The 24,441-nt window shown below is 38.4% G+C and overlaps 1 protein-coding gene across 1 annotated transcript in view; it reads left to right on the forward strand.

Annotated features, from left to right (window-relative positions):
- Positions 1–24,441, forward strand: part of CPD (carboxypeptidase D) — a 71,252-nt gene that overhangs the window by 23,118 nt on the left and 23,693 nt on the right. The window contains exons 3-8 of the mRNA XM_055402802.2: positions 10,138–10,280; positions 11,200–11,369; positions 12,475–12,824; positions 13,745–13,936; positions 16,794–16,961; positions 21,193–21,302. Of these exons, the coding sequence (XP_055258777.2) occupies positions 10,138–10,280; positions 11,200–11,369; positions 12,475–12,824; positions 13,745–13,936; positions 16,794–16,961; positions 21,193–21,302 (1,133 nt within the window). The remainder of the gene's footprint in view (positions 1–10,137; positions 10,281–11,199; positions 11,370–12,474; positions 12,825–13,744; positions 13,937–16,793; positions 16,962–21,192; positions 21,303–24,441) is intronic.

Consider the following 24,441-nt stretch of genomic DNA (forward strand, 5'->3'; position numbering starts at 1 on the left):
TGGATCGCAACAAACTGGAAAATTCTGAAAGAGATGGGAATATCAGACCATGTAACCTGCCTCCTGAGAAATCTGAATGCAGGTTAAGAAGAGTTAGAACTGGACGTGGAACAATAGGCTGGTTCCAAATTGGGAAAGGAGTACGTCAATGCTATATATTGTCACCCTGCTTATTTAACTTATATGCAGAGTACATCATGAGACATGCTGGCCTGGATGAAGCACAAGCTGGAATCAAGATTGCTGGGAGAAATATCAATAACCTCAGATATGCAGATGACACCACCGTTATGGCAGAAAGCGAAGAAGAACTAAAGAGTCTCTTGATGAAAGTGAAAGAGGAAAGTGAAAAAGTTGGCTTAAAGCTCAACATTCAGAAAACTAAGATCATGGCATCCAGTCCCATCACTTCATGGGAAATAGATGGGGAAACAGTGACAGACCTTATTTTTTTGGGCTCCAAAATCACTGGAGATGGTGACTGCAGCCATGAAATTAAAAGATGCTTGCTCCTTGGAAGAAAAGTTATGACCAACCTCGACAGCTTATTAAAAAGCAGAGACATTACTTTGCCAACAAGGTCTATCTAGTCAGAGCTATGGTTTTTCCAGGAGTCATGTATGGATGTGAGAGTTGGACTATAAAGAAATCTGAGTGGTGAAGAACTGATGCTTTTGAACTGTGGTGTTGGAGAAGACTCTTGAGAGTCCCTTGGACTGCAAGGAGATTCACCCAGTCCATCCTAAGGGAAATCAGTCCTGAATATTCATTGGAAGGACTGATGCTGAAGCTGAAACTCCAGTACTCTGGCCACCTGATGCAAAGAACTGACTCATTGGAAAAGACCCTGATGTTGGGAAAGATTGAAGGCAGGAGAAGGGGATGACGGAGGATGAGTTGGTTGGATGGCATCACCGACTCAATGGATGTGAATTTGAGCAAACTCTGGGAGTCGGTGATGGACAGGGAGGCCTGGCGTGCTGCAGTCCATGGGATCACAAGGAGTGGGACATGACTGAGTGACTGAACTGAACAATGTGTTATAACACCATGCTTACTAAATCGCTGTAATTAAGATATCAAAATAAATTGACCAGCAGAACAAAATAGAGAGCATAGTAACAGAAACAAAAGCATTTGGTATATAATTAAAGACATTTAAAACAATGGGGAAAGAATTATAGGGATAACTGGTTAACTTTGAGACAAAAATATAGGTGAAATTTACCTCAGATCATACCAAATAAAGTCTTAAGTCCATATGGAACATGATGTAAAAATGTAGCCATAAACAAAACCAGAAGCCAACAAGTATTTTTATACTCAGGATGAGAAAAGCCTTTCTAGACAGCAAAGTATTATGAAGCCATAAAAGGAAAAGAATGATAAATTTAGCTACCTAAAAATTGTAAAATATCTCTTGATTAAAAAACTGCCTTAAAAAAAGTGAAAAAAAAGAGATTTAAAAAAAGGTAAAAAAATAAAGGCTTAGAGAATATATCTGGGTAACAATTTAGCATATGTATATAAAATCTTTAGGCCTGAACTTAACACAGAAATTCATGTAACTTTGTCTTCTTGTTGCTCTTAGCTAGTATTTCTTAAATTGCTGCTGAAGTAAGACAGTTAAGGGGTTAACAAAAGAATGCCAGAATGAAGCCTGGTGATTATAGTATTATAAGAGTCTACTTCACTGCCTTCTGGCATAATTAAAGTGTGAGTTGACTGTGTTTGCAATTTAATACAGCTATTAAGTCCTTTTTCCCTAGATGAGAATAATTTTTTCCTATTAAGTTTTACATATGCAGAAAAATAGATTAGTTCACACTTGTATTGCTCTGAAATTAGTTTTACTGTTCTGTATTTGTTTTCCTCAAGACTCTAATCTCTGGAATGGAAATATGTCTCCTGTTTATAGATCCCTATAATCTTAGTTTGATGACTTACACACAGTGACCATTGTACTGTGACCAGTATAGTAGTAAATATTGGAGATTAATAAATATGATTTATGAGGAATAGCATACATATCGGAGAAGGCAATGGCAAGCCACTCCAGTACTCTTGCCTAGAAAATCCCATGGATGGAGGAGCCTGGTAGGCTGCAGTCCATGGGGTCGCTAAGGGTCGGACACAACTGAGCGACTTCAGTTTCATTTTTCACTTTCACACTTCGCTTTCACACATTGGAGAAGGAAATGGCAACCCACTCCAGTGTTCTTGCCTGGAGAATCCCAGGAACTGGGGAGCCTGGTGGGCTTCCGTCTATGGGGTCACACAGAGTTGGACACGACTAAAGTGACTTAGCAGCAGCAGCAACAGCATACATATGTCCACATATGTACAGGCACGTCAGAGTTACAAAGGTGATCAGAGGTCATTAATGACCGAAAGTGACTAACGCCACTAAATGACTAAATGTGACTGGTGAGGGAAAGTGTCGGTCGTTCAGTTGAGTCCGATTCTTTACGACCCCATGGAGTGTTGCCCACCAGGCTCCTCTGTGCATGAGATTCTCCAGGCAAGAATACTGGAGTGGGTAGCCATTCCCTTCTTCAGGGGATCTTCCTGACCCAGGAATCAGACCCAGGTCTCGTGCTTTGCAGGCCTATTCTTTACTGTCTGAACCACCAGGGAAGCCCTAAAATATGACTGGTAGGGAGATGAAAAATCATCCTCTCACCTTTTCTGCCAGACCCAAAGTGAGTGCCAAGATGCTGGGAGATAAGAGAAAACCAGAGATGGATAGCTTGCCTTCTAAGAAAAAAAGGTTAAGACAAAGTTACCAGGCTTGTAGTCATGGTAAACCTGCTCATGTCTTTTAGGAAGACAGTCTATTTGACATATGCACATGGATGGTCAATGAGAATCTCACATTTAATGCATTCAGAATAGAAATCTTAATTTCTCACTGTCCTAGCCTACTTACTTTCATTACTTCAATAAATATTTATTGAAGGACTACCATGTGCCTGGTACTGTTCTAGTGCTTGGACTATCTCAATGAGTATAACAAATATCTCTGCCCTTGTGTTGCTTATAATCTAGCAAAGAGAAACAGGCAATAAATAATAAACATAATAGGTAAATTTTAAAGTGCTATAGAAAAAAAAAGGGTGAGAGGAATTGTGAGTGCTTGTGAGATGGGTTTGGGGACAGTGATGGGGAGAAGTGACTAGAAACTAAGTGGGGAGATCAGGGTGAACCTCATTGTCAAGTTGAAATTGGAGCAAAGAGCTGAAGGTGAGGGAATGAGTCAAGTAGGGATATCTGGGGGAAGAACACACCAGGCAAAGGGAATAGCTAAAGCAAAGACCCAAAGTCAGGAGGTACCTAGTGTATCCGGTGAACAGCCGGGTGGCCAGTGTGGCTGGTGCAGAGAGATGATGATGGGGAGAGTGTAAAAGGTGGTTAGAGAGGGAAGGGGAGTGGTAGTGGACAAATGATGCAGCGCCATAGGCTTTGGCTTTTAGTCTGAATGCAACAGAAAGTCATTCTATAGGGGAATAACCTCTGGCTTACATTTTAGATGAATTACTCTGGCATCTCTGGAGAAAAGAACACAGAAATGTTAGCGCAGGAACAGGGAGACCTTTTAAGAGTGATTGCAGAAGTCCTGGTGGAGAAAGGATCATGGCTTATATCATGGCGACAGTAGTAGAGTTGAGAAATCTTTGGATTCTGGATATATCTTCAAGTTACAACTAGCATGATTTCCTGATGCTTTAGATGTGAGATGTGACTCCAAGGCTTTTGACCCTGAGTAACTAGATTCTTCCAGTGCTGTTGACCATGGTGGGAGAGACTGCAGGTGGAGCAGGTTTAGGGAAGATGAGGCTATTGTTAGGTTTGTGATACCCAAGTAGAGATATTGAATAGGCCATTGGATGGACAAGTCTGGATTCTGGAAAGAGGTGTAGATTGGACATAGAAATTTGAGAATTGTCAGCCTGTAGATAATATTAAGCCCCTTGGGGCTGCATGAGACACCAAGGGAATAAGTAAAGTAAGAGAAGAGGACCAAAGACAAAACCTTAGGCTTGCCATGTCTATTTCCTTTGTTCTCCTTCATCCTCTAAGTTAATGACACTAATGACACTGTCTCTCTAGTTTCTCAAGCCAAAATTAAAGAAGTCATCCTTGATTCCTTTTAAACAAATCTTTTCTCACACCCAGATCTCTCTGCTTCATCTCCTTTACCAGCATCCTAGCTGAAGCCATCACTCTCTTCTAATTCATCTCCCTGCTTTTCTTTTTGTTCCTCTACCATCATTTTTTCACACAGCAGTCAGAATGATCTTTAAAAAAGGCAGTTCAGATTATATCACACCTCTGCTCAAAATCCTGCGATGTTCTGTGCAGCAAGGGAAACAATCAATAGTGAAAAGGCAGCCTACTGAAAAATGTTTGCAAACTGATTATCAGATAAGGAGTTGATATTCAGAATACAACTCAACAGAAAACAAGTAATCTGATTAGTAAATGGACAAAGGACTTGAATATACATTTTTTTAAAAAAACATCAATGACCAGCACACATATGAAAAGATGCTTAATATCATTATCAGGGAAAAACAAATCAAAACCACAAAGAGATATCACTTTCTACCTCTTAGGATGATCACTATTAAAAAAAAAAAGTCAAATTAAAATAGCAAGTTTGATGGAGTTGTGGAGAATTTCAATCCCTTTGCACAGTTGGTAGGAATATAAAATAGTGCAGTTGCTATGGAAAACAGTATGGAGCTTCCTCAAAAAGTTAAAAATAGAATTACCGTATGATTCAACAATCTCACTTAAGGGTATAAATACAAAAGAATTGGAAAAAGGATCTTGAAAATTTGTACAACCATGTTCACTGCTTGTTAGTCACAGTTGCCAAGAGGCTACCTAAATGTTTATTGACAGATGAATGAAGAAAATGTGGTATTTACATCCAGTGAAATGTTATTCAGCCTAAAAAAGGAAGGCAATTACATCTGATAAAGGACTATTATCTAAAATATATTTAAAAACTCTGGTAGCTCAGTTGGTAAAGAACCCGCCTGCATTGCAGGAGACCCAGGTTTGATTCCTGGGTCGGGAAGATCTGCTGGAGAAGGGATAGGCTGCCCACTCCAGTATTCTTGGGCTTCCCTTGTGGCTCAGCTGGTAAAGAATCCGCCTGCAATGTGGGAGACCTGGGTTCGATCCCTGGGTTGGGAAGATCCCCTGAAGAAGGGAAAGGCTACCCACTCCAGTATTCTGGCCTGGAGAATTCCATGGACTATACAGTCACAAAGAGTCACAAAGAGTCAGACATGACTGAGCGACTTTCACTTTCACTTCACTTTCACTTAAGACTCAACACTAATAAAACAACAACCTCATTTAAAAATGGGCCAGAAACCTCCAGACATCTCACCAACAGATATACAGATGGCAAATAAACATGAAAAGATTCCACATCATATGTCAACAGGGAAATGTAAATTAAAACAAGTTACCGCTCTACACCTATCAGAAAGGCCATACATAGTCTAGAACACTGACAACAGCAAATGCTTGTGAAGAGGTGGAGCGACAGGAACTCTCGTTCTTTATTGATGGGAGTGCAAAATGGTACAACTATTTTGGAAGATAATAGATTTTACTACTTTTGTCTTCTACTTTCTTTACTTTTGCCTCTCTACTAATGTTGTAAGTGGTTGATCCACTATCTTTTTTATATGACTGTCTTTTCCATTGAGATTTGTTTCTTTTATCATTTTCTTATTTCTACTTGTGACCTTTTCTGCTTGGAGAAGTCCCTTTAACATTTCTTGAAGGGCTGGTTTATTGGTGATAAACTCCTTTAGCTTTTGTTTATCCGTCAAACTCTTTATCACTCCTTCACATGATAACCTTGCTGGGTATTCTTGGTTGCATTTTTTTCAGCACTTTGAATATATCGTGTCATTCCCTACTGGCCTACTAAGTTTCTGCTGAAAAGTCAGCTGATAGTCGTATGGGAGTTTCCTTGTATATAATTAGTTGTTTCTCCTCTTGATGCTTTTATGAATCTCTTTATATTTAATTTTTGACATTTTAAATATAATGTGTCTTGGTGTCTCCCTCTTAGAGTTCACCTTGTTTGGGACTATCTGTGTTTCCTGGACTGGATATTGTTTCCTTCCATTGGTTAGGGAAGTTCTCAGTTACTATTTCTTCAAATAAGTTCTCTTTTTTATCTTTCTTCTCCTTCTGGGACACTATAATGTAAATGTTAGTATGCTTGATGTTGTCCCAGAGGTCATTTAAGCTGTCCTCACTTGTCTTTTTCCTGTTTTCCTTGGGTGATTTTTCTCTACTCTGTCTTCCAGATCACTGACCTAGTATTCTATATCATCTGATCTACTGTTGATTCCCTCTAGTGTATTTTTTTTTTGCCATCATCTTTTTTTTAAAAAACATTTTATTTATTTTTAATGGAAGGATAATTGCTTTACAATATTGTGTTGGTTTCTGCCATACATCGGTATGAATCAGCCATAGGTATACACATGTCCCCTCCCTCTTCAACCTCTCTCCACTTCCCACCCGATCCCACCCCTCTAGGTTGTCACAGAGCTCTGATTTGAACTGCCTGGGTCATATAGCAAATTCCCACTGCCTTTCTATTTTACATATGGTAGTATATATGTTTCCATGCTGCTCAGTTCATTTTTCCCACCCTCTCCTTCCTTGCCCCCCACTGTGTCTACCTGTCTATTCTCTATGTCTGCATCTCCATTGCTGCCCTGCCAGTAGGTTCATTAGTGTCATCTTTCTGGATTCCATGTATATGTATTGGTGGTGGTGGTTTAGCCACTAAGTCGTGTCCAACTCTTGTGACCCCATGGACGGTAGCCCACCAGGCTTCTCTCCCCATGGGCTTCTCCAGGCAAGAATACTGCAGTGGGTTGCCATTTCTTTCTCCAGGGGACCTTCCTGACCCAGGAATTGAACCCAGGTAGTTTATGATATTTGTTTTTCTCTTCATGACTTACTTCACTCTGTATAATAGGTTCTAGGTTCATCTGCCTCATTAGAACTGACTCAAATGTGTTCCTTTTTATGGCTGGGTAATATCCCATTGTATATATACAATTTTAAAAGTTTAAAAATAATATTCCATTGTATATAATACTGTTGATTCCCTCTAGTGTATTTTTCATTTTATTTATTGTATCCTTCAGCCCTAATTGGTCCTTTTTTATATTTTCTAACTCTTTGTTGAAGTTTTCACCATGTTCGTTCATTCTTCAGTGAACATCTTTATGATCATTACCTTTAACTCTTTATCAGGTAGATTACTTATCTCCATTTCATTTAGGTCTTCTTCTGAGGTTTTGTCTTAGTCTTTCATGTGGAGCACATTCCTCTGTCTCCTCATTTTGCCTGATTTTCTGTGTTGATTTCTTTGTATAAGGTAAGTCTGTATGTCTTCCAATCTTGGAGAATTCCTATGGGCTCAGCAGCATGCTCCCCTCTGGCTACCCAAACCAGACACTTCATGGGTGTTCCCTATGTGGGCTGCTTGTTCCTTTGTTGTGGCAGGGCCAACTGCTTAGGCACACTGGTGGTGATGCTCAGCATTGTTTGACCACTGGTGGGTGAGGCAGGCCTCCAGCTCTAACAGACTCAAGGGAAGATTCCAAAATGGTGCCCATCTCAGCATGATAGAATAAAATCACAAAAATAGCTACTGCCAGCATCTCAGTCCCCTAGAGGAGTCCCAGCTGTCTCCTGCCTCTCCAGGAGGCTCTCTAAGATCAGTAGATGTGTCTGATTCAGATGCCTTTCAAACTGTTGCCTCTGTACTGGGACTTGGAGCGAGTGTATTTTTCCATGCACCCTTAGGAGCAGAGTCTTGACTTCCTACAACTCTGATGCTCCTGTACATAAGCCCCACTGGTTTTCAAGCCAGACTTTTTGGAGGTTTGTTTTCCTAATGTGGGACCCTGGGTCTTGGACTCCTTGCTCCCCAGGGATGACTGCCACAGTGCTGATAGTCTTCCTGCTAGTGAGTCATTACTCCAGGGGTGTGGGTCCTCACTGGAGCATCTCTGCATCTTCCCTACCCATTTTATTGTGGTTCCTTCTTTATATCTTTAGTTGTAGAAAATCTTTTCTGCTCTTCTTCAGGTTGTTTTCAGAGATAGTTGTTCTGTAAGTAGTTTTGCCTATGTGAGGTTGAGAGCTCAGGATCTTTCTACTCTACTTTCTACTCTACCTTTTTTAAATTAAAAAAAAATTTTTTTTTAAATTTATTTGACTGCATCAGGTCTTAGTTGGCAGGATCTTTGTTATGTCATGTGAGATATTTCATTGTGGTGCACAGAGTCTCTAGTTACGATGTGTGGGCTTCGGTAGTTGTGGCACTCAGGTTTAGTTGCTCAGCGGCCTGTGGGACCTTAGTTCCCCACCAGGGATCGAACTCTTGTCCCCTGCATTGCAAGGTGGATTCTTAACTACTGGATCACCAGGGAAGTCCCTCTACTCTACTATTTTGATTCAGACCCTTATTGTCACCTTTGTGGTACAGAAGAGTACAGTTAGAATTAAGTGGAATCGCTCAGTTGTGTCCAACTCTTTGCGACCCCATGGACTGTAGCCTACCAGTCTCCTCTGTCCATGGGATTTTCCAGGCAATAGTACTGGAGTGGGCTGCCATTTCCTTCTCCAGGGGATCTTCCCGACCCAGGGATCAAAGCCGGGTCTCCCACATTGTAGACAGATCTTTACCGTCTGAGCCACCAGGGAAGTCCTGGTAAGTCATGTTAAAATAGTACGCCCTTAATAATGTTTTGACACGAATGACCTTCATAACTTGAAGATCACTTGAGTATCTTTCATGTTCATTCTGTCAGAAATCTTCACCTCTCTGTGCCTTACTTCTCACATCTGTAAAATGGGTGAAATAGCAATACCTGCATCATAAAGTTGTTGTAAAGACTAAATGATAATATGTCTAAAGGTCATAGAACAGAGCTGGGTTGCAGAGAAGAACCAGTTCTGACTCCTTGCTGAAACTGTTTCTTTGACTTGCACATTGTTGCTTTTGTTATTATAATCATACATACTGACCTGCCTCAAAGGACCCTGTCGTTCTTTCTGACTGTTAAACTAAAGTGCCAGGCTTCCCAGTGGTTAAGAATCCCAAAGCAAAGGACACTGGTTTGATCCCTGATCCAGGAAGAATCAACATGCCCTGGAGCAACTAAGCCTGTGCACCACTACTGAGCCAGCACTCACTCTAGAGCCCATGAAACACAACTACTGAGCCCACATCCCATAACTACTGAAGTTCAAGTGCCTATAGCCCGTGCTCCACAACAAGAGAAGCCACTGCAATGAAAAGCCTGGGCACTGCAACAAAGAGTGCCCCTGCCTACTGCAACTAGAAAAGGCACATGTGCAGCAACGAAGACCCACCACAGCCAAAAAATAAAAATAAATAAAATCTCAAACTTAAAAAAAACAACCTAAAGTGCCTTTGTTCAGCTCTGACCCTGTCAGATAATCTGACCCTGTCCATAGAAATTAACACATCCCTTTCACTGGCTGGCCCATTCCTAGAGATACTTTGCAAGACTGATGGCCCTTTTTAAAAACTTTACTTCCTCACTGCCTGTCCCTCTTTATTGTGCCTTTTGACTACTTCTTCACCGCTTCTCTGGTTCTGTAAGAGAACCTGGCATCCAGACCCCAGCAAGATGGTTATTTTGAGACATTAGTCTGCCATCTTCTCAGTCTGCCAGCTTTTCAAATAAAGTTGTATTCCTTGCCTCAACTTTGGCCTCTCATGTGGTAGAGGGAGCAGAGGGAGCTTGGACTCAGTAACACTGGCATATAGTAAACATTCAAATATAGAGCTGTTATCATTATTACTGTTATTATTAGCTGTTATATTCATGCTCTTTCTAAATTTACCTGTCAGTCAGATACATTTCCTTTATGTATATTCCTTTCCAGTGTGTATTCCTTTTACCTTCCTTGGTAGTCTCCTCTGTAATTCAAGAGCCTTGTCTGATTTCAAACAACTTAATGAAAGAGAGTTTATATAGGCAGAGATGGCTTTGATCTTTTTGAGAGTAGAATCCTGAGAATAAACTTACTTTTTCTTCCATGTTTCAGGTGGTATGCAAGATTATAATTATGTATGGGCCAACTGTTTTGAGATCACATTAGAACTATCCTGTTGCAAGTACCCACCTGCTTCACAGCTTCGACACGAATGGGAGAACAATCGTGAGTCTTTGATCACATTGATTGAAAAGGTAAAAGCAGCTATATGGAAGGGTGGGTATGGAAATAATTGATTAAATAGGGGGGAAATTTGTGTATATGAACAAGTCTATGCCAGATACCCTTTGTCTTTTTTTATTATTTAAGATGATAGATAATCTTTAGAAAGTATTAGAATCTATCAGAACATACTCTAAGCCTCCATTACCCTTCCCCTGAGCTCTTTGCCTCTCGAGAACTTCCTTGGTCTATCTTACAACACTTCTACAACTTGAAATAATTAGCAAATAAGTAAATAATTAGCAAAAGTTGCATTACCAGATTCTTAAAACACCATGTGATCATATCTGCTAGAGAACCTTTACCACCATATGAACCACAACATAAGTTTAACTTAAATATCAGGCAGGCTAATATACTATTGCATATATCAGAAATTGAGGCCTCCCCCAGGTGGTGCTAAAGAACCTGTCTGCCAGTGCAGGAGACCTAAGAGACACGGGTTCCATCCCTGGGTTGGGCAGATCCTGGAGGAAGGCATGGAAACCCGCTCTAGTCATCTTGCCTGGAGAATCCCGTGGACAGAGGAGCCTGGCTGGGTACAGTCCATAGGTTCTTAAAGAGTCAGACATGACTTAAGCGACTTAGCGTGCTTGCACACATACCACATATTATCAATTGTGTCTCATTGAGAAAAGCAGAAGTCTAGCTTTGAGAAGAGGGAAATTCAAAAGTACTTTACCAGCCTAGGTTTCAGATGACTGAAGTTTCAGGATTTAATCTTTTTGGTCTGTATTTTATTTTAACTTGGAGGGATTGAAAAATGTCTCAGAGGGCTAGAGGAATAACTTCATTTTTGAGAAATTCTAGCATCAATGCAGAGAGGCTATTCTCTCTTGCCTTCCAAATTGACTCTCTCTGAGCAGTCTATGTTGATTCTTGTTTTTCTAGGTCCACATTGGCGTTAAAGGATTTGTTACAGATTCAGTAACAGGAGCTGGCTTAGAGAATGCAACTATCTCAGTGGCTGGTATTAATCATAATATCACAACAGGAAGATTTGGTGATTTCCACAGATTACTTGTTCCTGGAACTTATAACATTACAGCAGTTTTAACTGGGTATGAATTTTATCTTTCAATTTGTTAATATGGTGTATCACATTGATTGATTTGTGTATATTGAAGAATCCTTGCATCACTGGGATAAACCCCACTTGATTATGGTGTATGATCCTTTTAATGTGTTGTTGGATTCTCTTTGCTAGAATTTTGTTGAGGATTTTTGCATCGATGTTCATCAGTGATATTGGCCTATACTTTTCTTTTTTGTGTGATATCTTTTTCTGGTTTTGGTATCAGGGTGATTGTTGTAAAATGAGTGTGGGAATGTTCCTCCCTGTGCAATTTTTTGGAAGAGTTTGAGCAGGATGGATGTTAGCTCTTCTCTAAACGTAACTAGATAAGAATTTAAACTAGACTCTTAAAATGTCAAGCTTCTGTTTATATCTAGACAGAAATACATTTGGGGAGATCTTACTATATCTGGCTTTTGTTTTTCCTTGTTTTCTGATTTTTTTCCCCCTTTTGTAATGAGAAAATACTACAGTAGAGTCTTTTGTCACATTAACTATACAACTGGATATGAAGCATAGTTGTAAAATTGGGAGGAAGGAGTTTTAAAAGCTTAAGGCTAATTGAATACCAGGGTACAAAAAACTCAGGACTCTACAAAAGACACTTTGAAGAGCTGTCTTAGCATCAGCTTTCTAATACACCAAATGAGTGGTTACCTACGCCCTCAGGAAGCCTTTCTGTAAGCTCATTTTGCCAAGGATTTACCTGTAGCAAATAAATTACCTTCAGTTTTGAACTTTCATATTTGGTAAAGTAGTTGGAATGTCAGTTTAGTAAGGCGCTATGAAGAATCGGATCATTTATCCCTACCTTGAGTATTATAGGAATGGTTTCATAAATTTTTATAAGCATTCTAATGTGTGGAACCTGAAAGGATGGTAAGAGAAATAGTTCTTTAAAGACTTAATCTGCGATTACTTGTGAAATAATATCCTAAAAGTCTTGAATTTGCACATTTCTCTTTATTTGATTTGATTTTTGAGAGACAGTGCAAGAGTATGAAAAGGCTGTTGTGCTTTTATAATGTTAAAGCATTGTCTGTTTCAGTTTAACTCCAAGCCCATCTACTTTTTCGAATTTTTCTTTTCAGATATATGCCACTGACCGTTAATAATATCATAGTGAAAGAAGGACCAGCCACAAAGGTGAATTTTCCCCTACGACCGACTGTGGCTTCAGTAATCCCTGACACAACTGAGGCTGTAGTAACAGCTAGCACAGTTGCTACACTTAATAGTCCTCTTGGAACACAGTCTACCCACCAGCCAATTCAACCACAGGACTTTCACCACCACCATTTCCCTGACATGGAAATCTTCTTGAGAAGGTTTGCCAATGAATATCCTAACATCACCCGACTTTATTCATTGGGAAAATCAGTAGAGTCAAGAGAACTTTATGTAATGGAGATATCTGATAACCCAGGTGTCCATGAACCAGGTAATTGGTATAGTTTCACACATAATTTCAGTATTGCTTCTCAGAGCTGTGGGCTGTATTTCTTTGCTTCATCTAGAAAGGTCACCTGTAGTATTTATAACTGGATCAAAAAAAATGGAACCAATCTTCTGCTAGGAAAAAAAATGCATTTGATAATCCATATTATGCACCATGGGCTTCCCTAGTGGCTCAGATGGTAAAGAATCTGCCTGCAATGTGGGAGACTGAGACCTGGATTCAATCCCTGGATTGGGAAGATCACTTAGAGAAGGGAATGGCTACCCAGTCCAGTATTCTTGCCTGGAGAATTCCATGGACAGAGGAGCCTGGCAGGCTGTAGTCCATGGAGTCGCAGAGAGTCGGACACAACTGAGCGACTTATGTATTATGCAGCATATTTAGCATACTACACACATAGATTAGATTCTTCCTGCTAATAGTATTTTTATTTTTGTAGCATATGATATATGTATGTATGTATGTATATATGTATGTTGTTTCGTCGTTAAGTCGTGTCTGACTCTTGCGACCCCATGGACTGCAGCCTACCAGGCTCCTCTGTCCGTGGCATTTCCCAAGCAAGAATACTAGAGTGGGTTGCCATTTCCTTCTCCAGGAGATCTTCCTGACCCAGGAATCAAACCTGTGTCTCCTGCATTGGCAGGCAGACTCTTTATCACTGAGCCACCAGGGAAGCCCTTATGTGTATATATACATATTCATATAATATATGTTTACTTTGAGCTTACTATCTGACATGCAGTAGTAATGAAGGTGCTTTATAAGATGCTTTTTCCTGTTTCTTTTGTCAAAATATAGCTTAAATTTTTGGTTCAAGGTCTTGGTGTATTGGGTGAAAAGTGAGCAAGTCTAGGATGAATGAAGAGGAAAAAAAGGTCTTCATGTAATTCTGTTTTCAGGTGAACCAGAATTTAAGTACATTGGAAATATGCATGGAAATGAAGTGGTTGGAAGAGAACTGCTGCTGAACCTCATCGAATACCTTTGTAAGAACTTTGGCACAGATCCTGAAGTAACAGATTTGGTTCTTAACACTAGAATTCACCTTATGCCATCCATGAATCCTGATGGGTATGAAAAGGCCCAGGAAGGTAAAGAATAGCTGTCTATTAATGCTTAATCATTTTGATTATCATTTGGTTCAGTTGCTAAGTCATGCCTGACTCTTTGCAACCCTGTGTACTGCAACAGGCCAGGCTTTCCTGTCCTTCACCATCTCCTAGAGTTTGCTCAGACTCATGTCCATTGTTTATCATAGGGCATAATTATCTGAGCATAGAAAATAATTTGAACTGGTTGTTTCCCTAAAATTTCTTCCTGTTTTATTCTTATAATTTATCATTGGTTTTAGCTTTTGTATTCTTATAAGATAGGCTAGTTTATTCAACAATTATGCCATCAAGTTTATATTTAATGAAGTCTCCACTTTGGTAATGGTTCTTATTTGCTAAAATAATGGAAGATTTTAATAAATTGCTCCATTTTAACATTAATTTTTGTTAAATTATTTTGTTGGGAACCTCATCTAATAAGTGAAAACTCAAACCAAAAATTTTTTGACTCCCAGTTCTACTCTGCATGTGTATGTAGTCTAAACCTGCTGCTGCTGCTGCTAAGTCACTTCAGTCGTGTCCAACTCTGTGTGACCCCATAGACGGCAGCCCACCAGGCTCCCCCGTCCCTGGGATTCTCCAGGCAAGAACACTGGAGTGGGTTGCCATTTCCTTCTCCAATGTGTGAAAGTGAAAAGTGAAAGGGAAGTCGCTCAGTCATGTCTGACTTGTAGCGACCCCATGGACTGCAGCCTACCAGGCTCCTCCGTCCATGGGATTTTCTAGGCAGGAGTACTGGAGTGGCTTGCCCTTGCCTTCTCCGCTAAACCTGCTAAGTTACTGATTTCCCATTCCTCTGCCTTCCCTAGGCTAGCCTGTCTCTGCTGGGGCATCACAGTAGGGCAAGGAGAGCAATTTTATTACACGGGCCACCTTATGCAGAATACTGCAGAGTGAGAATCCGTCTTTTCCTAACCTGTGGTTCCTTCCACACAGTGATACGAGTGAATAGAATAGATCCCACAATCTGACTATGCAGCCACATGGTTTGTTACTGTTGCTGATTAAACACTGAGAGAATCGATTAGTGAATGACTGGATTAATCCTTATATATGTATATTATTTAGATTCTTTGTGTAAGGTCGAAATGTCCCAATGATGTTAAATAAAAGAACCCAGACACCAAATAACGTAACAGGCTTTACTGGCCAGGCGCCCCGGGCAGAATTCCAGGACCCAACAGAGTTGGGGGAGGGGGGCAGTCGACGAAGTCCTCGCGGAACAAAGGCAGAGAGCAACTTTATAATCTCACAGCGGAAATCGTCCCCCCGCCAAAAAAACCAAGGTCTGGGATGGCGGTCTCTCATAGGTCAGCTAGTCGAGATGGCGAGACCAGATTGGTTGCTCCAGAAGTCTAAGAGGGAGGGTTTTCTTGTCGAAAGCTGTTTCGTCAGAAGCTCTTCAACGGTCTGGCAGGACTTTTTCCCGCCGGCGGGAAATGAAGAGAAGAAGAAGCCAAGATGGCCACCAGGGAGGAGAAGCCAAGATGGCCACTGGGGTCCGGCCTTACACTTTTCTTAAGGACCTCATTCTTTGTCAGCCTCCCAAATCCCTTCCACATTCCTCCCTTGAGATCTTTCGGAAAGATGGAACTCATACTACTAGCGAGTCTTCTAGTAGGCTTTCTTTACTCACTTGCATTCATTTTCTTATCCCTTAGTAAAATGGAATAAGCTCAAGTTGAACTCTTTCTCTTCCATCAGGTTAAACTTCCAACTGTGTTCTTGACTAACTTTACTTTTTAATAGTGATTACTTTAATATAAGCATACTGCAGCTTTTTTCTTTTCATTTGGTCTGTTTTTTTTAAAAACTTTGTTTAGTGACCTATGTATCAGTACAATAAAATCCCCCTCATATCAGTCCTGCCCACTTAATACTGTGATCCCATTGTATTTAGATTATTGACAACTGAGCAAAATTTTCATATAATTCGTATGATTGGGCTTTTTCCCCCTCAAAGTACGATGAAAGGCAGAAATGAAAGGTTAATGGTTTTACCTTCCTAGCCAAAAGATCTGGAAGAGATACATTTTTTTTAAAAATGTAAAGACAGTGTGTTTTAATCATGTTACCTCACCAAACTTGGGTCCACTCACCTGCCGCACAGCAAAGCCAGTTTACTGACACCAGGTTGCCGTGAAGTAAAGTACAGGACTTATTTTATTTGCAGACATCAAACAAGGATTATGGGTAGCTTATGCTCAGAAGACCCAAACTCCTCTATGGCTTTCATGGAAGGGTTTTTAAAGGCAACATTTGGTGTGAGGGTGCACAGTACATGACTTTCTTCAGGTTGGTGGTGATGTAACAGGATGATGTTTTAGGAATCTTAATTATCAGCCATCTCAGTTGAAGGTTGACCAGTTGGTTTCAACCAGTCTGGCGTCTACATGCTTGTGCTCAGCAGAGTCATCTTCTCCTACTAAGTAGGGCCCTTATGGTTCCTGCTGAACAACTCAAGGAGATGCATCAGATTATGTGTATCCTTGAGGAGGAACTAGGACAGTTTTATCCTGAACTGTTGTCATTACCTTTTTTGCTTCTTTTCCTTTGTTTCTGAGTTTCCTCACTTCCCTAGTCATTGCTTGTGGATCTCAGGGAAGACCTCAGAAATGAAAGTCATTTTTATGCAAGCAAAAATCAGGGCATGCAGAGGAGCTTTTATACCTGGGAAGGCCTCACAGGGTCCTGCTCAGTTTCAGTTGTAGTATGATTGATCATAGTGAAGCCTAATGTGTTCACACTTAGCTTTGAGTTAAGATAGCTGAAGTCGTTTGTGCTGGATTAAAATGTAAGTGAAATATAGCTTACATTTGAATCTTTTATCATACAGGAGATCCAGTAAGTGTAATCGGCAGAAACAACAGCAACAACTTTGACCTGAATCGGAATTTCCCAGACCAGTTCTTTCAGATCACAGAGCCCACCCAACCAGAAACTATTGCTGTAATGAGCTGGATGAAGACCTATCCATTTGTGCTCTCAGCAAACCTGCATGGAGGTAAGAGCAGTTTGGTATTCCACTAATTAATTCTTGTTAAGAGCATTTGAAAATCCTGGGGGACTTTTATGTGTTTATTGTCTTGAAGTGAGTGAATTAGCTCAGTCGTGTCTGACTCTTTGCGACCCCATGGACTGTAGCCTACCAGGCTCCTCCCTCCATGGGATTCTCCAGGCGAGAATGCTGGAGTGGGTTGCCATTTAGGCTCTATTCTGTTATTGCTTTTATGGCAGACAACAACAAAGGTCTTTTCTCATTACTTTTTAAGCCAATTTCCCGGCTGTTCTCCCCTCCCCTGTCCCCATACTCCTCTGTACTCCCTCTTTCCATCACCCCCGCCCCTTTCCTCTTTCTGTCTCTCACTCTCTCCCCTGCTTCCCTTTTCCTCCTTCTCCCTTCCTCCATTTCTCTCTCACCTAGTTCTTCAAGTGGTTTATATTTATCCCTCACACATGTTTCATATTTATCCCTTTTCCTGGGAATTTGGTAACATGTTCTTTGTCATTCATAAAAATTAAACACTAACAGATCCAAATGTTTAATTCTATTTCTCCCTAAAGTTTAATAAGCCCTTTTATGTTGGTTTAGATTTTGACATTCTCTTGTCTTTCATCTGCTGTGTATTTAACTGCAACACAGTGACCTCATTCTTATGTAGTACCTGAGCTTATACACTTCCATATAATTCAGCCGGAATTTATCAGTTGAATAGGATGAGAGGTCAAGATTAAAAATCATTACAATGTCCAACTAAGGTTGTGTAAATAAGTGTCAATACCCAAGAGATCCAAAAACTTCTGTCTACATGTAAACTTGTATGTGGATGTTCATAATAGCAGTACTCATAATCACCAAAATATAAATAACCCAAATGTGACTGACTGATGATTAAATGAAATATGCTATACAAGTGAATATTATTTGGCAATGAAAAGGAATGAAGTACTGATGCATGCTACAACATAAATTGAGCCTTGAAAACATGCTAAGTGATAGAATTCAATCATAAGAAACCATATATTATATGATTACATTTTAATGAAATACTCAGAAATAGGCAAACCCATAGAGACAGAAAATAGATTAGAGGTTGAAGAGAAGGGGTCACTAATGGGTATGGATTTTGTTTTTGTTTTTTTTAAGTAATGAAATGTTCTATAATTAGATAGTAGGGATGGTTGTACAACCCTGTGAATATATGGAACAACATTGAATTTTATACTTTAAATGGACGGATTGTACAGTATGTGAATTATATCTCAGTAAATTAAGAAAAAAAAGAGTGAAAGTATTAACACCAGGGGCAATGGGTAAGAAATTTACTGTCAACATTTGTTAGACTATACAAGAAAGTATCACAGTTGAGATTTGATGGCATATAGATTAACCTGCTGTTTTAGAAATGACAATATATGTTTAAGGATATTTGTATTTAAGAAGTAAATCAGATTTCCCCCAAAATGGCTTTGGAAGTTTGCCAGTAGTAGGATCAAAGTCTTCTATAACTGGTAATCATGGACAATTCTCAGAGACCCAAATAGTAATTATGAAGTTACATCCTGGTTAGCAATTTTTTTTTTTCTCTTTTCTTACTTTATTGATTGTATACCTTGTGTGACAGAAAATATTTTTTGTTTTGAGCTTTTAAAAATATTCTCAGAATACATCAAATGTCATGTTGACTAAATCTGAAAACATAATTCTAGTTACATTCCAGTGAGAATAATTTACATATGTACACATGTGTTATCAAGACCTTGGCATGGTGAGGATACATCTTTAATCATGTAGATATGTTTCTTTCCATGACATATTTCATTTTCTCATCTTTAAAATCTTTACATGAGTTTTGAAATCCTAGCAAAGAAATTTAACAGAGGAATTCTTTGCTGCCAACTTAACAATTTAGAAGGATTTTGAAAGAATTTAGAGAAAAAGATTCCCTTTTGTAAATTTTATATTAATTTTTATTTAGGTGAAATTCATATCACATTAACCATGTTAAAGTAAATAATTCAGTGACATTTAGTGCTTTCACAATGTTGTGCCATTACCACCTCTGTTTTGTTAGAAAGCATTTTCATCTCCCCAAAAGGAAATCCCTTACCCATGAAGCAGTTGTTCGTATCCCCATGCCCCACAAGCCTTTGATAACCACCAATCCATGTTCTGTCTCTATGGACTTGCCTATTTTGGATATTTCATAGGAATGAAATCATACAATATGTGACCCTTTGTGTCTGTCTCCTTTCACTTGGCATAACGTTTTCAAAGATCATTCTTGTTGTAGCATGTATTGTACTTTATTTCTTTTTATGACTGAATTATATTCCATTGTTCGTATATACCATAATTTATCTATGTATCTGTTGATGGATATTTGGGTTGTTTTTATTTTTTACTGTTACGAATAATACTACTGTGCACATTGGCATACAATATCTGAGTCCCTGTTTTCAATTCTTTGGGGTTAACCTATGTTTGGCTTTTTGATGGAAATGCCATCATGTGGCAATCCCATGTTTAGCTTCTTGATGAACTGCCACTACTCCACAGTAGCAGAACCATTTTATGTTCCCATCAGCAATATATGAGGGTTCTAGTTTTTCCACATCCTTACTTACCTTGTTAATTTGTGTTTTTTTGATTGCAGCCATTTTAGTGGCTGAAAGGTGATATCTTTCTGAAATTTAGATTTGTATTTCCCTGATGACTAATGATATTGATCATGTTCTTGTGTGCTTCTTGGTCATTTGTATGTCTTATTTGGAGAAATTCCAGTTCAAGTCTTTCGCCCATTTTTAATTGGGTTTTTCATCTTTTTGTTGAGTTGCAGGATTTTTTGACATAGTCTGGGCTCTAGACCCTTATCAAATTGCTTATTTGTACATATTTTCTCCCATTCTTTAGGCTATATTTTAACTTTCTTAATGACCTCTGAAATGTACAGTTTTTTAATATTGATGAAGTCAAATTCATCTTTTTGTAAATTTTGTAAAAAGCTCATGCTTTTTGTGTTGATACTAATTTTTTAAAAATAAACTTTTATAGGAATATCCTAAGTCTTTTATGACATTTTTTTTTTTTTGGCCCTAGAAAATTAACCATTTGAAAGGCAACAGTAAGTAGAAGTTGACTTTTTTCAGTTGCAATTTTTAAACCTGAGTCATCAATTCAGGGTGAAATTTAAAGAATTTTTTGGAGTAATTTGTCTAAAAACAAGGGTTGAAGTACACTTACCTTATTAGAACTGTTTTGAGAAATAAAATGAGTGCTCATACTTGTTTCTTAAAGATAATTTTTTAAAACAGATGAATGTTTGCTGGTATTTGTTACCACAGAATTACTTCATCAGGATTCAAGTTGAGTGTGTTCCTTCACTTCCATGCGCAGGAAGTGGCATGACTAAAAGGCAAAATGAATGGCCTAATGAAGGCAGAATAAATGGACACATGGACAAGTGAAATTGATGTGAATAATAGGAAGATAAGGAATTTAATTCTATGGTGGGGGAGTAGGCTCAGGGCTCCTGCCAGAGAAGCATCCTAATTGCTTCATTTCCTATGGGTACCATGAAGGAAGTTGACATCCTTTCTATATGTTTTAAAACATACTCTCTGTAGTGTAGGTCATGAAAAAACCTATGATATAACTCCAGTTTACAAATTTATAACATGAGCATGAAAGAACTTTATAGCATTTGTTTCTGGGTAAAGGTCAGGACTAGTTCTCCTATCCATAACATAAGTTGTTTAGCATCCAATTTAGACTCCACATCTACAAAATGAAGAAGGGTAGGTTAATTGGACTTCAAGAGTTCTTTCTTATTTTAAAATTCTTTGAGCTTATAAATATCTGAATTTTTTAAAAAAAGTCAAGTTTTGCTCACATTTTCTGATCCTTAGTATTACAAAAGTGAAATTGTTTAATTAAGTCTGTATAATTCTGATTTCAGTTCTAATGTGTAAATTATGCCTGTGAGTTTAGGTAAACTCCCAAGACCTTTCCAGTTAATGCAACCTTTAAGTGTCATGCACAGCTATTTAGTATTAATATTTTATTTATCTACTTTGATTTTCTCTCAAGGAAATTAGCAACTTTTTCATTTCTGTTGAGGAAATTAGCCTTGGAAAATTGCATTGGTGTCCTGTCCCTGGCAGTATTGTGAAAAACTTACTTTCTGTTAATGCTCCATCTAAGAAATAACACATTTTCTTCATTTCCCTTATAGGTACTTTGGTGGTTAACTACCCTTTTGATGATGATGAACAAGGCATTGCCACATATAGTAAATCACCAGATGATGCTGTGTTTCAACAAATAGCACTTTCTTATTCCAAGGTAGGCTTGTGCTCAAACATAAAATGTTATAAAAATTAATTTTTGATAAAGACAAAGCCCTACAAGTCTCAGGTCAAGTGCTTTCTTCTCTGTTAAGCCTTCCTTTTTTCCTTGCAGACCACTTTACTTCTTTTTCTTGTTTCCCACCTCCCTTTTAAATGTGCTATATGTGGTCTATGGCCACACCACCCTGAATGCTCCCAATCTTGTCTCAGTGTACTGCATGTGTTTCCCCATTAGCCTTTAAGCTCAGGTAATATCTTTTCCTCTATAGCTTTTAGCACAGTACCTGGCATGTAATAAACTAAACAAACTGCTAGTTTATTTCCTTTGACAAATACTTAACTATAAATCTCGTAAAGTAGTCTAAGGTGGGGTTGACAAGTTACAGCTATAGGACCAAATCCAACCTACCACCTGTTCTCGTAAATAAAGTTTTATTGACACATAGCCACATCCATTCTTTAAAATACTGTCTGTTGCTGTTTTCTCAGTCAACATTTGAACATAAGTCAGTGTAATTCACCACATTCACAGACTAAAGAAAACAAACACTATAGTCATCTGAATAGATGCAGAGGGCAGAATCAAGTCATTGCAACAGAACCTTTTGAGTCTGTAAAGCCTAAAATTTTTACGCTTTACAGAAAAAAATTGCCAACCTATAGTCTAAGGTATTTAAGCACCTAGTAGTAACATAATACAGGGAGCGGGTAGAAATTTCTGTATTTCGTAAACTTCCTATAATGAATATACATTACTTTCATAATCAGAAATGTTGTATGAAATTTTATTTTAAAAATTGTTCTTACTAACACATATATATGGAATTTAGAAAGATGATAACGATAACCCTGTATATGAGACAGCAAAAGAGACACAGATGTATAGAACAGTTTTTTGGACTCTGGGAGAGAGGGCGAGGGTGGGATGATTTGGGAGAATGGCATTGAAACTTGTGTATTATCATATGTGAAACGAATCGCCAGTCCAGGTTCAGTGCATGATACAGGATGCTCGGGGCTGGTGTATTGGGATGAGCCTATCAGTTTTTAAACAAATAAATGGCATTAAAATTTCTTAAAAGATAATAACCAAGTACAACATATGAGTACATTCAATAAACTGTAAAAAGACATCTGTCTTTAGAGAATCAGGGGAATTTGAACATGGACTGGATATAAGATGTTTATTTTCCTTGGAACAAAATAGTATTTTTTCCACATAATATTATTTTCTCCCAAATATTCACTATATGATCATCTTTTCCCTAAAATACTTCAGAAAAATGAATAAAGAGTAAAAAGAGAAAAAAAATAAAATAAAAATTGTTCTTAGAAAACATGTTAAAAGTTGAGGCTTGGGAACCAGGCTTGCTAGTTTCCGCTTTTGGTCTTCCTACTGACTCAGTCTTTGCCGTTATTGGTCATTGATCAATGAAACTTATTACTGCCGTCCTGTGCTCTCTAGTCAGAACCTTCTGTCATTCTACTTTTCCCACTCCCTCATTCTATACAAGGTGACCTTGTGAGATTGTTCAGAGTTTCTAACAGGGAGTACCTGTCTTATTTCACTTTAAAGTATAGTTGTCTTCTATTTGGACATGCCATTTTAGAGGGATATACCTGAAATAATTTTTTTTGAAAATGAGAAAACTTCCAAATCACCAAAGTAGAAACTAAGAAATAAAATTTTATATGTATCCCCATCACATTCTGCCCGTTATTATCGTTCCACTTTTCGCCCTCTTTGTAACTTTGCATTCCTTAGCCTCTTTTTCTTTGACCTTTAACCCTTTTGATTTGGTTTCTTTTCTACCCAGCCTAGACCCATGGAAATACCTTTCAGTGATGGGTCTTAGGATCTTTTATGCCCTTTTGACATATCTGCCTTGCCAGTGGCCAACCCTTATTAATTATAGTCATCTCTCTGGTGCATCCCAGAAAATTCACACAGTTATGGCAGTTGACTACAATATGTATATGTAGTGCACTTTAACTTCAGCCTAGCCCTCGGTTCTCCCCAGCAAGCAACTTGACTCCCTGGCTCATTTCCCGCTGTGGTGATTCTGAGCCTTTATCCTCTACTTGAGCCTTCTAATCCCAGCTTTGTTTGTCTTTCTCTGAGTAGAACACTTTGCCTTGAACTAAATCAGAACTGTGAATAATCTGACATGCATTCATTCTGTCTTCTCATTTATTGTTTGTTTTACTCATATTCTTTTTTTTCTCCTAATTTTTTAAAAATTGAAGTACATATGATGTATAATAATATATGTTACAGGTGTATAATATAGTGATTCACAGTTTTTAAGGATTGTACTCCATTTATAGTCATTGTAAAATATCAGCTATTTCCCTGTGTTATTCAGTATATCCTTGTAGCTTACTTTATACATGGTAGTTTGTACCTCTTAATCCCCTACTCCTGTATTGCCCCTTCCCTTTTCCTCTCCCCACTGATAATCACTGGTTTGTTCTCTATATCTCTGAGTCTGTTTTGTTATATTCACTAATTTGTTGTATTTTTTAAATTCCACATATAAGTGATATCATACAGTATTTGTCTTTCTTTGTATGATTTATTTCAAATTAGCATAAAACCTTCCAAAAATCAATGAAGACAAAAGAGGTAAGTTTAAGGAAAGGCAGGCGTTAAGGTGATTCAGAATAACCACCAATCTGTGAATGTGCCCTTAATCTGAAACCTAAATCTGAAAATACTAACATAGTAACTGGGCAGGTGAAAGCAGTGAAATACATGAAGAGGTTTCAAAGTACATACAAATTAAAGGGTCTGGTGTATTTAAAGGGATAAGCACAATTTAAAAGGGCAGGTGGGTTTAAAGAAAAATCTTCCCAACGCATAGCTTCTGGGAGAAAAGAAAAGCAAAAAGAAATGAAGAAGTGCCTGCCCTTTGACAATTAGTGAAGAGAAAAGAGAAAAGGGTCAAAAAATGGTCAAAAGTTATATGCCAAAATAGGAAATGATTGGTGATTTCTGGCTTTATATTTTTCTTCTTTTTGCTTCCCTCAATTTTCTAATTTTCTACAATAACTTTTATTATATTTTAAGTATGATGAAATTTAATTTTAATTCAATTAAGTGAAAGTGAAAAAACAGAACTATACAATGTGAC

Source organism: Moschus berezovskii, chromosome 20 (genome assembly GCF_049115385.1).
Source record: "Moschus berezovskii isolate FMDL1 chromosome 20, NW_MosBer_1.0, whole genome shotgun sequence".
Taxonomy (NCBI): Eukaryota; Metazoa; Chordata; class Mammalia; order Artiodactyla; family Moschidae; genus Moschus; species Moschus berezovskii.